Raw genomic sequence first — 16,946 nt, 5'->3', positions numbered from 1 at the left:
CTTCATTTGTATATTTTTGTTTTTTCATAATTTAGGGATGTGGTCAAGTAGAAAATCTACCAGTCTACCCACACCCAAAAGTGAGGGTAGGGAAACACTTAATAAACTAGCTAGCTATATGTGGCCTTAAATGTAATTAAATTAGCATCAACTGCGGTGGTCGTTATACAAGACATTCCTTATATTAACGAGATCTTTTTAGTTTTGAAGTTTTTTTTATAGAAGTCCAATTTCTGCAGGTTGAAAATATGCAATGCCATTATGCTTCTTAAGATAATAAATCAATTGATATTTTACTAGATTTTAAATACTATTTCTGATGGAGTTACTGAAAAATGCTATTAAAATTTAAAAAATCTACTGTCATTAAAACATTACACAAAATAAAATGGATGGCAAAATAATAATTTCAGGTCTGAGGATAAATAAAGCGAAATGTACCATTCTTACACAGTAAAATGATATATAAAGCATTTCCATCCCGTTGGTCGTTCGAGGAAATTATAAACCTTCCCCTGGATCGTTGACTTCACCGATGTCCGAATTTTCATCCTATATTGTTCGGAAATCAGCTTTTCGGTTTCAGGCGGTTTCTCGAACGAAGACAAGGCATCTTGCTGGAATTTTGAGGAGAAGTGGTCTTGTAAATGTTTAATCTCCATCCCTTGATTTGTATTTGTCCCCATGGCTGATGTTGCTACCGTTCCCTACTTCCTGGAAAGAAAATTGGACACAATTTATAGACAACATAAGGCAATTGAAATGCTCTACTTATGCTGAAGAAAAATAAGATATTTAATACCATAAATTAACCATAAGGTTTAATTTCTTTGTGGATTTTTTCAAGATTTTCCAAATTTCTCAAAAAATGAATATTATTTTAAGCATAACAGACTATTTACATTTTGTTTCAAATTTAGCCAAATTACTTACTTAAACTTTACTTCCCCAAAATATATTTTCATCATTATTATCACTTAAGATTATTGCCTTTAAATTTCAGAAAAGCTTTAAAATGAGAATAACAAGAGATGTTAGTGAAACATTTATGCCCCCTTGGGAGCCAAATTGTTAGTAGGATTTGGACACTTAAATAAAATATGGACAATCAGAAAACCTTTTTTCAGCTTACAGTCACACTGACCTTGACCTTTGACCCACTGACCTCAAAATCAATAGGGTTCATCTGCTGGTCATGACCAATAAGCCTACCTAGTATGAGGTCCCTGGGTCAAAGCGTTCTCAAGTTATTGATCGGAAACCGTTTTTCATGTTAAGGTCACACTGACCTTGACCTTTGACCCACTGACCTCAAAATCAATAGGGTTCATCTGCTGGTCATGACCAATACACCTACCAAGTATGAGGTCCCTGGGTCAAAGCGTTCTCAAGTTATTGATCGGAAACCGTTTTTCATGTAAAGGTCACACTGACCTTGACCTTTGACCCACTGACCTCAAAATCAATAGGGTTCATCTGCTGGTGATGACCAATACACATACCAAGTATGAGGTCCCTCGGTCAAAGCGTTCTCAAGTTATTGATCGGAAACCATTTGGTATTCCGACCGACTGACAGACAGACCGACCGACATGTGCAAAACAATATACCCCACTTTTTTCAAAAGGGGGCATAAATATTACTCAACTCATACCAAAATTTGAAAAAGTGTGCTGTTGTAAGATGTAATACAATTGTTCAATCTGGACCCGCTGATTTCCAGTTTTAATTAGATATTGAACAAAAACTTAAAACTACAAAATTAGAAGTAAAAGATATATATTGTATCAAAAGTAATCTCTTTTTGTGGCACCCAATTTATCCAAACACAAGAGAGAAAGCACCAGAAGCATTGTAGCCACAATAAACTAGAGATGTTTGTCAAACATTATGCGCCCCATGAGCGCCATGTTGTTATGACTATTTGGACAATTGAATGAAATATGCAAGGACCAAAATGACAGCTGATTTTGTCATTGATGTTGGATGCCTTTAAGGCAGTTTTAAGATTATGACCATTCAAAGTAAAATTATGAATGGTAGGAACAGTTTTTAATCATGTTCAGAGGATGACTGATTTTTGCAGATAAACAATCATGTATCCTCTTAGCAGCAGGGAATAAGTAAATATGATGTATTTTAATGCTCAATGAGTTGTGACCTTGACCTTTCACTCTATGACCTCAAAATCCATAGGGGTCATGCATCTACTTGTTACCTCCAACCTAAATGTCAATTTTTGAAGCCATGGATGCAGGCTTTGTCGCGCTATAACACAGACAAGATTTTTACATTCAAGGACACTGTGACCTTGACCTTTGACCCGATGACCCCTTAAATCAATAGGATCATCTACTTGTCAGGCCCAACCTCCAAGTAAAGTTTGAGGGCCATGAGTGCAGGCATTGTCAAATTATCACTAGGACAACCTTTTTCCATTCAAGGTCACCTTGACCTTTGACCCAATGACCCCTAAAATCAACAGGGGTCATCGACATGTCCAGCCCAACCTTCATGTCAAGTTTGATGACCATAGGATTGTTGAGTTTGTGTTCAAGGTCACTGTGACCTTGACCTTTGACCTGATGTCCCCTGAAACAATAGTGATTATCTACTGGCCAGGCCCATCCTCTATGTCAACTTTTCCAATTTAAGGTCACTGTGACCTTGACCTTTAACCCTAAAATCAAAAGGGGTCATCTACTTGTCAGGCCCAACCCTCATGTCAAGTTTGCTCCAGGAATCTTCACTCGGACAAACTTTGGTCTACTGACGAAAAGAACAACCAACCGACATATGCAAACCAATATACACCTTCTTCTTCGAAGGCCGGTGCATAAAAACTGTGTCGATTATTCTCGATTGATCATTTACCATATCTAAGAGTGTTTTCATTCTTTTCGTCTACACTTTAACTTCCATATCAGAACATAAACTCTAGAATGGGCGTAGCAATTTTGTTATGCAACAGTGCGGATAAATTATTTTGCTATTCACTAATACCGTACAGTTTTTATTGAATGTTGTCCTCGACAACATGGTTCAAAAACACTTACTTCACCCTAAACTCTCGTGATTGATACTATACCATTTTTCTGCACTCATGTTTACCTTGATTAATGACTGGTTACCGATGCCATAGTTCAGTTATAATGACATAACAGCTATTAAGTTCATAACTGAAGAAGTGTATCAGAAAGAATAACATTATTTGATATTTGACACATATACAGTCGAAACTCGTTAGCTCAATATCGCATGGCTCGATATCTTCAATTGCTCGAACCGGATTAAAACGACCAAATTTTTTTTTAACTATATGTTCCTACAAAATTTGATCAGATGGCTTGATATCTTGAGGGTCAATATTTCTCCACGCTCGATGTCATTTTTTAGGTCCCTTGTAAGAATTTCACACTTTGTTTCGATTGCTTTGCTCGATGTCAATTTCGTGGGTCTTAGGTACATAACTTTTGAATGATTTGAGTCACAAACATAGAACTTCAGAAAATTATGCTCAGATAATATGTCAATCTGTTCATAGTAAATAGTAGAATTTTTTTTCATTTTTCAGAAAAGTGCAACATCCCCGTGACATTTATAGTGAAAATGGCGTAAGAATTTCACACTTTGATTTGTTTGTGTGACTTCATTTAGCAAAAGGCGATATCGATTAGAATTGCTTGATTTAAGTATCATAATTATTATCATATTTAAATGGTTTAACAGTTTGAGCAAGCAATATAGCCATCATTTTAATTTCTGTCTTATATTGGCACGAGTACAAACTTCAAAATTATGTAATCACATGTGTAAATCTTAATGCACTTTGATAAAACTTCATTCACAAAAAAAATATTGCGCTGAATGTTATTATATAAATAAATAAAAAAAATCAAATTATATTTTCATAGTATCGAATGCGTCATGTTGCAAACTGTATGATAACTTATAATATCCAATGCCTACTCTTGGCATGGGGAGGTAATGTATCAAATAACAAATGAGGTTAACAAAACGTTCAAAGAGAAATACACATTCAGTAAGCAATACCGCTTGGCTTGATATTCTCGAGGCTCGAAGTAATTTGGCTGGTCCCTGGAATATCGAGCCAACGAGTTTCGACTGTATAAATATATATATATGCATAATGCTACAGTATTATACCATTTAAGTTTAATTCATGCACATGTATCGTTGCCTGGTTTTGCCAAGAATTTCCCCCACAGTTTTTCCAAGGTTTTATACAACCAATCACAAATTCATTCTTTCAACAGATGAAGCAAAAAACATATCAATACATATTATATACTTGACTGAAGTCACTTTATTCCATCTCCATTCTTTTCTTCCATTATGTCAGTTCCTATATTTTAACAATATCCCCTATATCACTGGTATATGATGCCAGTCATTTAATTACAAGGCATACAATTTATTCTAGATGCATGAGATTAAGCTACATATTTATATGACAGATGCCACATCCCACATCCCTGTATAAATTTACTGGCATGTCACATTCCACATTAAATGTTTCTTGCTAAACAAGCTGACAATAAAATCAATATAACCATTATTTCAGTAAGAGCAAAATTGTTTATGGCCAACGTTAACAACTTCATTTCATATGTCGTTTCAAATTTATTATAAATGCAAAAAATATATGAATTTATAAGATTAATTAATAATATTCAACACATGCAAAAGATTTATAGCTAATAATTGTCTTCAAGGTCACATATCTATATGATGTCAGTAGGAATGATAAAATTGTACAAATTATTCAAGCAATTTTTAAACTGGATCTGTACGGTTTCCGTACAATCGTAGCTACTGATCCAAACCCAAGAGGCCAATACGTTTTACCTTTTTTTTTGGAGGATGCAATATTGTAGATTATCTGTACCAACATCCTAGACAGAACGTGGGGACATTTCAAGTTCCCCGCCCTGACTGTAGTATTGTACAGACAACATACATTGACCGTCCAACTCCCATGCAATAGTTATGCCAGCAACAAACTTCAAGCTCTTACAGGCCTCGCAACTGTGGTCCAAATCTCCACAGACAACGTGCGATGCCTCATGCTCACTGAGTGCAAGCTCTTCTGAGAGCTGCACTCGGCTACCAGCTTGGTGCAATCTCTGTAGCTTGGTGAAACATCATAACAGAGTTCCTGTGTTCTCTATTTGAGTTAAAAAATGTGTAGATGCTAGCAAGAGTCAATGATGTCAGGGAGTAACAGACATTTTTGATTTTGCAAAAGTTTGACTGAAATTACTCGTAAGGGGCATATGGCATTAATTAACAATTGAACTTTTTTATATCTGTTTTTAATCAGATCAATAAATCAGGAATGAATAAAACAAATATTCCTAATGTTTTATTTTTATTTTAGCTGAGGTAAATATGCAGGGGTGTGGCAAGGCTAAACAGTGGTGAATCGACATGCCCCGATTCTGCCACACCAAGTCCTCACAGTAAAATGCCAGTTTTTCTTATATACAATTTCATAAAACATGTATTTCACTTCCTGATAAAATATACTTTGCACATGATTGTTGTATGAAGGAAACAATCATGACTTTTACACATGAAAGTAGTTTGTGTCGCTTTATTTTTGTACAGAAGTAAACATTGATACAATTATCCTAAAGTCATCACTATAAGTCTTAATGAATTGAGTGACAACACAGCCCACATAGAGTGAAAATAATTTCATTTGAATAATTTATTGAGTGGAAAATTACACTTTACGTTCCACATGAAATTAAAACCATAAATATTTGATGTTGAGCTACCACGATTCATTGCCAGACACTGATTTGGGTTTTTTATTTTCCTGCTCTTAAGAAATCAGGCTTTATGGTGTTGAAGTGACAATTAGGCGCAATGTCCAGACATTAATTACGTCAGGGAAACATTATGGTAACTAAAATCACTTTCACTTGTCTGGTTACTTGTCAAATCTGATTTTTTACCAGACAGACATTACCAAAAGACAACAAATACATTGTATATCAGATAATTATGTACAAAAAAATCTGATTATTAAGATAATGAATTATTCGGACCAGTAAATCTTTATATTTAAACTAGAGCACCGTGGATTAAATGTCAATGCTCTTCTGCATTTCTTTCCATTAATAAAAAGGGGCAATATAAAACTCAGCTTACCATTCAAACAAGAATTATGGGCCTCTGCCACTTAACAAACGAGCGAAATGTCGCTCGCAATAATTGTTTTCAAAGTTTATGTCAATACTTTGAACAGTTTTATAGTTTAATGACCAAGGCTACAGTTATCGAACAAAAAAATGCTGTCACCATCTTATATACACCTTATCAACAAGACTATACTACTGTTTGCAAAAAATGCACTAAACCATTGTAATTTTGCACCGATGATGATGAAGAATTGTCACAAAATACCGCCAAAACAAAAACAGTCACTAGATTTTTCCACCAGTTTTGAAGTCGTGTTTGTGTTACCGTGTAGCGTTGACATTGATCTTTAATGTGCCTGTTTCGGTCTGTCATTTATACATCAAGTGTAGTCAAGTAGTTCAAATTTAGTGGTTTTGTCATGTCGCTTATATTCACCATACTGACAGTCTTCTGATGTTTCCGCAAATTCAATCATTCAGCAGACAATCGTGAATAGGGTAAACTTTACACTGCTTATATTCATTCGGGGTTTTTAATCAAATAGTATATTGTAACCGATACCAGCTACTACTTATTTTACTTAAAATTCATTTAATTTTCTAAATGTGAAGCGGCAAATTGCCATTTGAGCTGTCCATTTTGGCCGGCTGTGCTTCAAAACCTCCAAATCAACTGATACAAGCATAAGTTCAATTTCCCAAATGAAATATGTCTACTTAAATTGGGAATGCCAACACTTTGGAAGTTTAAATCTAAGTACCATTGTTTTTCAAATGGCCTAGTAATTTTGACACTAGAATGACTGGGCCTTGAAGATAAAACATTAAATCTTTCCCCTCCCATGACTACCCATCGGAAATAATCAGCCCCGCTGACCCAAATAATGTTATGCCTAAAAGTTTACAACCTAGCTTGGATTATAGACTTAAATCAGCCTGACCCAAATAATTCATACCTAAAATTTGACATAATAGCTGTTATTATAACTAGCTTGGAATAGACTAAAACATCTGCCAAGAACATAATATATGTCCGTAGTTTTAAAATTGAAAGCTGATGGGTTTGATCAAATTCAGCGCAAAATGTGTTACACAATATTACATTACAGTAAATTTAAGATTAGGCAAGATTACAATTTTAACAAAATTACTTATAAATGCCATCATGTTGCATAACTATACGAGGGGTGATCGCAAAGTTCGTGTAAAATGTTCATAACATTTTTATTTTTATTCCAATACAATCTGACACGGTATTATCCACAAGATCAATTTATTTAGAGATTAAATATTAGGTGAAATAACGATCGGCTAACAATAACAATAATTAACGTATCCTTGGCAACGCAAAAGGCCAGAGTCAGCGCACGCCGAAATGTGTATACATGTTACCATTCATTCACCTTAAGAAATGCAATTTGTACACTGGTTCTTATTGTCAAAAATCCGCGTAAATCTTGCACGTTCAATATCATTGTCATGACGCCATTTCCTTAAAATTCAACATTGTTTACTACATCCGGTTTGAAAATAGCAGTTTATTTGAACAGTCAAGGAAACCAAACCTGCGTCATGACTTCAACTGGAGATGTTGAATTAATTACGGAGCTTCATTAAAAATTTTGTCAGGATCGGAATGACACCAGCTGAAACAGTTGCAATGACAAAAAGATGCGATACTTTAAAGAGGTTTGGCCCAGCATTCGTCTACAAATGGCACAAAAAAATTAAGAATGGCAGAAAACCACTTGAAGACAATAAGAGAGAATTAAGGTAGGCCTTCGATGGTGATTCCTAGTGTTCGAGAAAAAGTGAGAAGTATCATCCGGGAAGATAGACGAAAAACATTGAGACAGATTGCCAGTGAACTTGACATATCTCCTTCAATTGTGCATGGCATTCTCAATGCGCGCTGGGTCACGAAGTTGCTGTCGGACGAAAGAAAAGCAGACGCGAGCAAGGTGTTCAGCTGCATTCTTGGATCAGTACGCAGCAGAAGGTGACAAATTCCTTGACAGGATAGTAACAACAAACTAAACTTTGCATCATCACTATGATACAGAGACGAAGGCGCAATTGTCGGTGTGGAAAACACCAAGAATACACCCACCGAAAAAAAATCGGGTGCAAAGAAGCTGCGAAAAAGAGATGTTCATCTTCTTCATGGATCGCTGCGGGATGATCGTGATGCACAGAGTCAAAGAGGGAAGAATGGTGAATGCTGACTTATAATAACTCAATGGTAAATATCAATGCAACCCACGGATAAATAAATCAATAAACTACAATGATATAAAATTTAAATATTTATATAGAAATGTAGCAATTGATTAATTTTATATTACAATACTTTCTTGCATTAAAACATCACCGCTTGCATTGCTAACTGAAACATGTTGATTTTCAGGTATTGAAAAGGGCTCTTGTCAATGCTCTTAAGAGGAAACAGCCGGCTTTGGACCTTGATCGGATCATCCTGCACCAGGATCATGCTCCTGCACATAGGGCAAACTCTACACCGTCAGAGATTACATTTCTGGGATTTGAAGTCTCAATAGAACACCCTCCCTACAGCCCTGAATTAGCCCCTATGGATTTCAGGACATTTCCCGAGATAAAGACTTCCCTCTGTGGACAACGCTTCCAAGACGTTGCTGATTTGACATTGGCAACCCGTCGAAGAGTTTCACAACTTGACACAGACAGGTACCGGGAGTCATTTACCAAGTGGATTGCGAGACGTCAGAAATGTGAAGCCTTGCGGGGTGACTACGTAGAAAAAGTGCACTGTTCATTGAATATGGATGACGTGTGACGTTAATTGACGTTGTTTACGTTTTTGGCGTGCGAAAGTGACGCATAGTCACTGTGTTGTAATTGATGTAGCTATCAAACTTTTTAATGGATTTATATAATATTTATCATGGAGTATTGTTATTCATTAAACATTATTGTGGTATATGTTTTGTTTATTTATTTGCAAAAGAACACAAATTACAGTACATGAACTTCGCGATCAACCCTCATAAAAATAAACATGAATAATATTAATAATTCAAATGTCAACAATTTGTTGCTATTGAAAAATAAGAATGGAAGCCATTTAGGTGCTTTTTAGCTTTCTCTTCTTTTTGTAGAAGAGTATATAAATGCATATCAATTGAAAACTTAGTAAATCACGCGTGTAATAAATGCATTCCAATTGAAACCATGGTAAATCATGCATGTTATAAATGCATTCCAATTGAAACCATGGTAAATCATGCATGTTATAAATGCATTCCAATTGAAACCATGGTAAATCATGCATGTTATAAATGCATTCCAATTGAAACCATGGTAAATCATGCATGTTATAAATGCATTCCAATTGAAACCATGGTAAATCACGCACCTTATAAATGCATTCCAATTGAATATAGTAAATGACATGCTTGTTATAAAGGCATTCCAATTGAAATCATAGTAAATCATGCTCATTATAAATGCATTCCAACTAAAACCATAGTAAATCACATTCTTTTACAGCTGCCTTCCACTACAGCCCCGATGCTTTGCAGAAGGGTTGCCAATAAAATTTGTTAGTTTCGGGAACCTTTCGGTATCATTAATCAATAAATGGGCGAGTTGCAGAATACTTGGTGATAAAATGCTTAAATGTTGAGAGTCGGGGTACATATAAACTATTTTGTTATCAATTGCTATTGGGACACCATGGATGTTACAGGCCTTCACATTGCACTTCAGAGTGAGTTTCAAATCCAAGCTGAAATGGTGCCATGCTTGCATGGACATTGTATTTGAGACCGAGAAGAAGAAAACATCATCAATGGTGGGTCTGCCCCTGGCTCACAGACGACAGGAGGCTTCAGTATGGACAGTACAATACATTGATGCAAGAACTCAGAGATGAAGATGCCTCCAGCCTCCTCCTTCAAAAGGTATTGGAGGATCACCCCAACAATGTTTGACGACATACTCCAGCGTCTAACACCTCGCATTCAGAAAAAGAACACCAGGGTCCGTAATGTCTTTCCTGCTGGCCTAAAGCTTGCGATGACACTGAGGTACATAGAATCTGGGGACACGTACGCCTTCTTGGCACATGACTTCCGTGATGCTGCGGAAAGTGTTTACCCATTTGTCCCAGAGGTGTGTACTGCTTTGCTTCAGGAGAAACCCTCTGGGCATTCCCAAAACTCCAGAGGCCAGGCGTGAAGTCACAGGCTACCCAATTCGAGAGAAGGTTGAACATGCCTCTTACTCTTGTTTCCCTCGATGGCAAACATGTGGAAATTTAGAAGCCACCGGGTTCAGATAGTTTGTATCACAATTACAAGGGCTTCTTTAGCATAGTCCTTCTGGCATTAGTCGATGCAAACTATAGGTTTATCTGGTGTGACCTGAATGTTCAGTAACAAATACCTTTAATAAGAAAATAATACTTACTATTTTTTGTAGTCTCTTTCAAGTTCTGATTCAGCTTGCTCTGGTCTTTGCTGCCTTTTACAGCAGAAGAAGAGTGGGATGTGCTGGGGGCATCCCTTACAATGAGACTTTTTCTTTTGAGATTTTTTCTTCTCAGCTTGGGCCGGCAGATAATAGGTTATGCTGAACTTCAGTGTTCAAGGGCTGGCTGTCTTAGTATATTTCACCCCAAATCTCTTTTTAGGTAGCTTGCCCTTCTCTCTTACCATGACTATATTTTTTTTAACGAGTTCAACTCGCACCAAAAACATTAAAATGTCGATGTTGTCAATTTGAAAATATCGGCAAACTGACGGCATCCGACAAACAGACGCTTCTGCTGTCGCTCTTTTATAGTTCGGGAAATACGGCTCCTGCTCCATGCAGTCTCAGTTCCCACTTACTATTTTTTTCAAGGGTAAACTTATCCCCTCGGTACAAAAATTGGGGGTAAAATGCAATTATTGGAGTTATGAAATAAATAAATACTTAAAAAAAAATTATTAAAAAGTTGCATAATAACAAATTGTTAGTTTTGTATTGAAGTTACAACTTCACAACTATTTCAATCCCTGTCAATCAAAGTTTATTGTCTACAGGTTACATTTCTGAACTGCCTTTTGGATGACTTCATCCACGTCTGTCCCATGTTGTTTCGTTGCCTGAAGTTTGCACAGGTTCATTGTTCGGATTTATTAGTAACTTGATTTGGATTTGTTTTCTCTAAAACCAAATGCTGTCAGCTTTGATTGCATCAACATTTTGGATGCAGACCTGTGTGTAGATTGGCTACAATGTTTCACTGCTAGTTATAACCCATCTACATTGTAATGACGTCAGCGAGCAGAATCTGTGGTTAAGCCAATCAATGGGACTATATAATATTTGTCAGGTCTATTTTTAGAACGTGGTGTAGGATTCCAACGAAATTAATATTCGCCCGCATGATTTTCAGATGTGCGCAATCTTGTACCAGGTGAAAAATGTATTTGTGATTTTTATTTTTTGGGCATGATTTATGTAATATTTTACGTGAGTGGGAACTCTTCCACTTGTCGTCTTTCAGGAGCTTTCGGTATCAATTTAGCTTCCTTCAGAGACTGCTCAGAATGGCTAAAAGATTTTGAAGCCTCGCAAAAGGCTTTCCGAAGATGCCGAGTTAATGGTGATGGGTCCCCGAACGTCGCGAATGGTTCCTGATGTTTATCAGAAGACCCCGAAGCCGTCCCTAATTAAACCTTTAAGGCCAAAAAAAAAAATAGGTTCGTTTCCGGTCTCCTTCCCAAAAAAAAGAGGGTAGGTAGGTAGGCATTTTTTTTTTTTTTTTTTTTTTTTTTGGGGGGGGGGGGGAGTGATCTAGAATAGAAGGCGGCTGACTTTTATTCAAAAACAACCATATTAACTGCGTATGAGACAATTTTAAAAGGTACTAAAGCATAAAATGTAAATACAAGTCCATTCATTTATTAAGAACTGTATAATGTGTATTAATTATAATGTATAGATATACATTTTCTAGAATATAAATGCATGTATTGTTGAACATGTTTGTCTGTATGACAGATGTTGAAAAAGAGTGCCTCAGATTTGTCAATTTTTCATATTTACCAATTTCACATTTGTGCTATAATGCTATTCTTATATTTGATAGAATATTAAAATTCCAAACATTGCCAGAAGCTGTTTTTGTCACTTCAATGATCTCCGAAGTACACCTGACCCGTGTTCACAAAGCGTTTCCATTCTCAACTGAATTAAGAGTATGAAACTTAATTTCTTATTTAAATCTCAAAAATATGTTTAGTACTAAATTTAAGACACTAACTATTTGAAAGTGATAATTAGGTACTGGTTATCTGACTTATTTGGAGTTTAAACCTGAGGTTTGGTAACACTGATGTCAAAATTTCATACTCAAACTCAATTGAGATCCATAAATGTTTTGTGAACACATGCCAGTTCTAATTACACATCCACAAGCTGGCTACTTCACTTTATGCTGAGAAAAATCAACATTTTTCTCAAAAAATGTTCATGGAATGGTATGACCTGCTGTGATATGACAGAATATAGTAATACTATATCACTTCAAGTTCTCACAGAAGACTACTAAGTGAAAATGGTGTTTTTATATTTATAATTCAAAACATGAAATTCATAACAAATCAATGGAATTTAATATATTTAACAACATTTTGCAAATTTAAGTAAAAAAGAGACCAGAGACATATGTTGAACAAATAGTTAAACAATGGCAAGGTTGCCAGATGCAACGAAATTCCCAAGCTAAAGTTCAGTTACACCCGTGGCAAAATGTTTTGTTTTTGAATGAGTACATGGGCGGCAATGAAAACAGAGAGCATATAAACTCCTATAAAACATAGGAACTATACCAAGCCTTAGAATTATTTCATGTAAAAATGAAATCACAAACTATAAAATCAAGAATTAATAATTTCCTACCGAAGCTCATTCCAACGAAGTACCAGAACAAACTTATTTTCACAAGCTTTGCAGAATTAACATTAATAGCAGAATATGACAGTGACAAAAAGACAAATACAAGTTTAGTTGATAAGACACAGTAATTCATTGCAGGTGATATCTTAAAAACATGGCCATTATTTTGAAATTTGAACGAAAAATATATGGTTTGCCAAAATACAAACACTATACCTTCAACATCAAAGTTTGTTGCACCAGACATTTCCGTAGAGCATTTTATCGTCACGCTCGATTTACCAACGTTCGTATCATGGTAGATATGCCAAACATCTTCAATATTTTTATTGTTTGGCAGGCTTACTAAAATATTTTTATCGGTTTTATTGTGGGAGCAACGTTTCAATTTCAGTCCCAACACTGACGAACTCGACATGGGTGCCGCCATTTTAATAGACTGCTTATCAAATTACCGAATTCGAAATGAGACCAAAGATAAGAAAATTAACGGAAAGAAAGTACCGAAAAGTACTAAATATGCGCGCAGTTAACTTTTACACCAATAAAAAGTATAGGGTCGGCGCGGAAATAAGAGGGTCGGTCGGGCGACCGGAAACAGACCTATTTTTTTTTTTGGCCTAACTTTTAAAATTTGGATGCCAAAGTTTTTTCGATCCTGATTTGGCCTGATGTGCCGAGAAGATTTCCAGAAGTGTTATGGAAGGACATGGAAAGGTTCCAAAACATCACAAAGACATGCCCAAACATCCCTATTTTGCGAATCCCCCTCTGGGAACCCTTCTGGGGCCTAATTAGTGGATGGCAGGTATTAACAATACCTAAACTATTTACATTCTCCAACCCTGATTGAATGAAGCCAGCATGCAGTAGTCTGGGTGGTTGGAATTTCGTCAAAAAATACAAGGTGGAACATATTAACACCAAATAAATTATCATTCAGTTTTGGATTTTTACAGACAATGGGGACAGTCTTGCTTGATCTGAAATCTGACACTCTGGCGCTCCATTTTCTGTAAAATTGCCAAAATTGAACAATAATATATACAATATATATATACTATAAGATATAATTTTGTTTATTCTTGAAATGGAATTTATCCAGGAATTTCGACAAATCTCCCTTCTCAATGATTTTAATAGCAAACTTTGAAAACACATTGAATTTCCATTAAATAGCCATTAAAGTTCCTCAAGTGTGCCATATCATTCCCATAATGTGGCATCATGGAATTCAAATGTGTCATGCGCAGATGTCAAAATGGCACCAAATGGGTAAACAGGGCCAAGTTGTTTCCAGCCATCAAATACAAATTGAATATTTACGTCTCTGAAGTGATTTAAAATGTTTGCATGTGGGCAGTATATGAATAAGCATCAATTTTGAATGACAACTTGAACCACAAGGGAACGTCTTGTCAAACTCATTGACTTTATAAGGTTAGTCATTGTAAAGGAAAAGAATGTACAATTTTAACAATAAATCAATCCGGAGTTAAGGGCCTTGCTAACTAATGCATATATATCATCTCTGATAACAGCGGACTATTGACCAAGATTCATTTGAACATTTTTTTTATTATTCTGATCAACACACTAACAGTGACAATGACAAGTACAAGTCTTATATTATATATATATATATATAAAATTATGATATTTCCTTCTCTTTTTCTTTAAAATAATGAGCTTAAATAAAAAGGACACTGTCTTAAAGCTATAGCTGTTACAGACGATCATGTGACAGATTTATAAAACTTGTCGAGATCACCTTCATGATGACATTTGACCAAGTCTTAGTGCATATATAGGCTCAATAACAATTGTTTAAATAGAGGCAAATGATTGGAATAAAAAGACAATGCTACAGTCAGTCATGTGTATTGCCGTTCAAGGGTACAAGCTGTTACACTTACAAAGTAATAGTTACTGCAACCACTATTATCTGAGTTAAGAGCGTAGTAGGTGTGGTAATTAACCTTTTCGTACCAAATTCAAGGTATTGCCAATCAAATGTAACTAGTACGTATACGACTAAGATATTGCCAAACAACGAAACTAGTACATAAACAACTATATGTCACCGTTATTTTTGACAATAATTATTTTTGAGTGACACTTTCTAAAATCTTTGAACATTATCTTTTTATCACTTAATTCTGATTGGTAACTTCTACTCTTTAAGTTAGTATATAAGTATGTATATTTTTCATTTAGGGAGGAGGAGAAATATATACATTAGATATACTTATAGACTAGGAACTTTGTACTTCTTCTTTTACTAAGGAAATATCTTTGAACTACTTTTTTTGTGACTATATAATTAATTCACTTACTTTCATAACTTAATATATCACATGGACTATTGAATGTTTCTTGTTGAATAAGTCTTTGGATTTATCTTTGTTAACTATTCAACATAAATGTGGAATTAATAAAGAACCAACTTTTAAATATCTTAATTGGACTCGAGTTGTTAATCAAAGTGAACCATTAAACGTGATCTGAACTTAAACGGTAACTGACGCAGTTGTGCCAGCTAATTCCCCAAATTAATGGCCAACTGCACGTGCCCCTTAGACAGTGTGGCTCGGGCTCGGTGACCACCCCTACTATACCGGAGTGTATATACTGGCCCGTTCCCGACGCTGCACGACTTAACTGGGGTGCGCTGTGCCATATATCAGGAACTAGTACATATACCAGTACAACTAGTGTATATGTTAAATTTATATGTCTTAGACCTGTTCCAAAGTGATTGTTCGAAAAATCATTTTTCATTTTGAATTTAATGGAATACATCACATTAGCGAGTGAAGCATCAGCAGCAATATAAAAAAATTTGTTCCATAAAATTCAAAATATGAATGATAACAAATTTACAATTTGACCTATATTGTCACATTCACTGCGTTTGATCATGTAGACTGCATACCAGAAAAAACTCTTACTCTTATTTTCTACATATCAAGACGTCTGGGCATATTTTATGAAAAATGATTTTCAAATGCAAAACAGCGATTTCATTGGCTATTACTTAGAGGGGCATTAAACTGTGATACAACTAAGCATTTACATTCCTCTAACTCGTATAATTTTAGTTTAAATATGAGTCTTGAGAAAAATCCATAGTTTACCATTTTGAGTTACCCTTCTTGAAGTTTTTTAAATATTCTTAGAAATAAAGGAATTTAAAAATAAAACTAGTTGACAATTGCTACTGAACAATACATGGTAGGCAGATATATCATAACAATATTTCCATATATACCAGACACAATAATGTTGAACAGTATATAAAGCTTGTATTAATAATACTACAGGTACTGCATGGTTACTGTTCTAATATGAGAATCAATGTATAAATGCAAATGTGACGGAAACCAGCTCTTCCATTTGTGATATCAGAAGGTTTGGGAAAATGACAGATGGATAAAGATAACTCTATTAAAAGTATGGTCTATAATTTTGGCTTCCCCAGAAATGTTTTGAATTTCCCAATGGCAGTTAACACATGATATTAGTTGCAACCCTGACAACCCATAATACAATAAATTTTGACTGATGACCCTCTAGTTGGACTTTTGTTTTACTGACATGCATGAGTCTTAAATTGCCAACTTCTTATGGTGAAGAACATTTGTTATTTTGCAATCCCTCAATGCATGGCCATTGTTCCACAGCTAGTGTGTGTATACCACTTGATAAATTACCTCATATATGCTACAAATTTAGAAGGCAACATTTTCCTTTAAATGAAAACTTAAATCAATGATAACTTTTCTTTTACTTCACAATTTAAAATGAAACAAAACAGTCTAAGCCATTTAAAGAGACATGCCTTCGTTT

General features: G+C 35.3%; 1 protein-coding gene across 2 annotated transcripts in view; it reads right to left on the bottom strand.

Annotated features, from left to right (window-relative positions):
• Positions 1–16,946, bottom strand: part of LOC128239065 (potassium voltage-gated channel subfamily KQT member 1-like) — a 77,070-nt gene that overhangs the window by 46,912 nt on the left and 13,212 nt on the right. For both annotated transcript variants that reach the window (XM_052955508.1, XM_052955506.1), the window contains exon 2: positions 451–714. In XM_052955508.1, the coding sequence (XP_052811468.1) occupies positions 451–686 (236 nt within the window). In that variant the 5' untranslated portion in view covers positions 687–714. The remainder of the gene's footprint in view (positions 1–450; positions 715–16,946) is intronic.

This window comes from Mya arenaria, chromosome 6, assembly GCF_026914265.1.
Source record: "Mya arenaria isolate MELC-2E11 chromosome 6, ASM2691426v1".
Taxonomy (NCBI): Eukaryota; Metazoa; Mollusca; class Bivalvia; order Myida; family Myidae; genus Mya; species Mya arenaria.
This window is presented reverse-complemented; position numbering and strand designations above follow the sequence as displayed.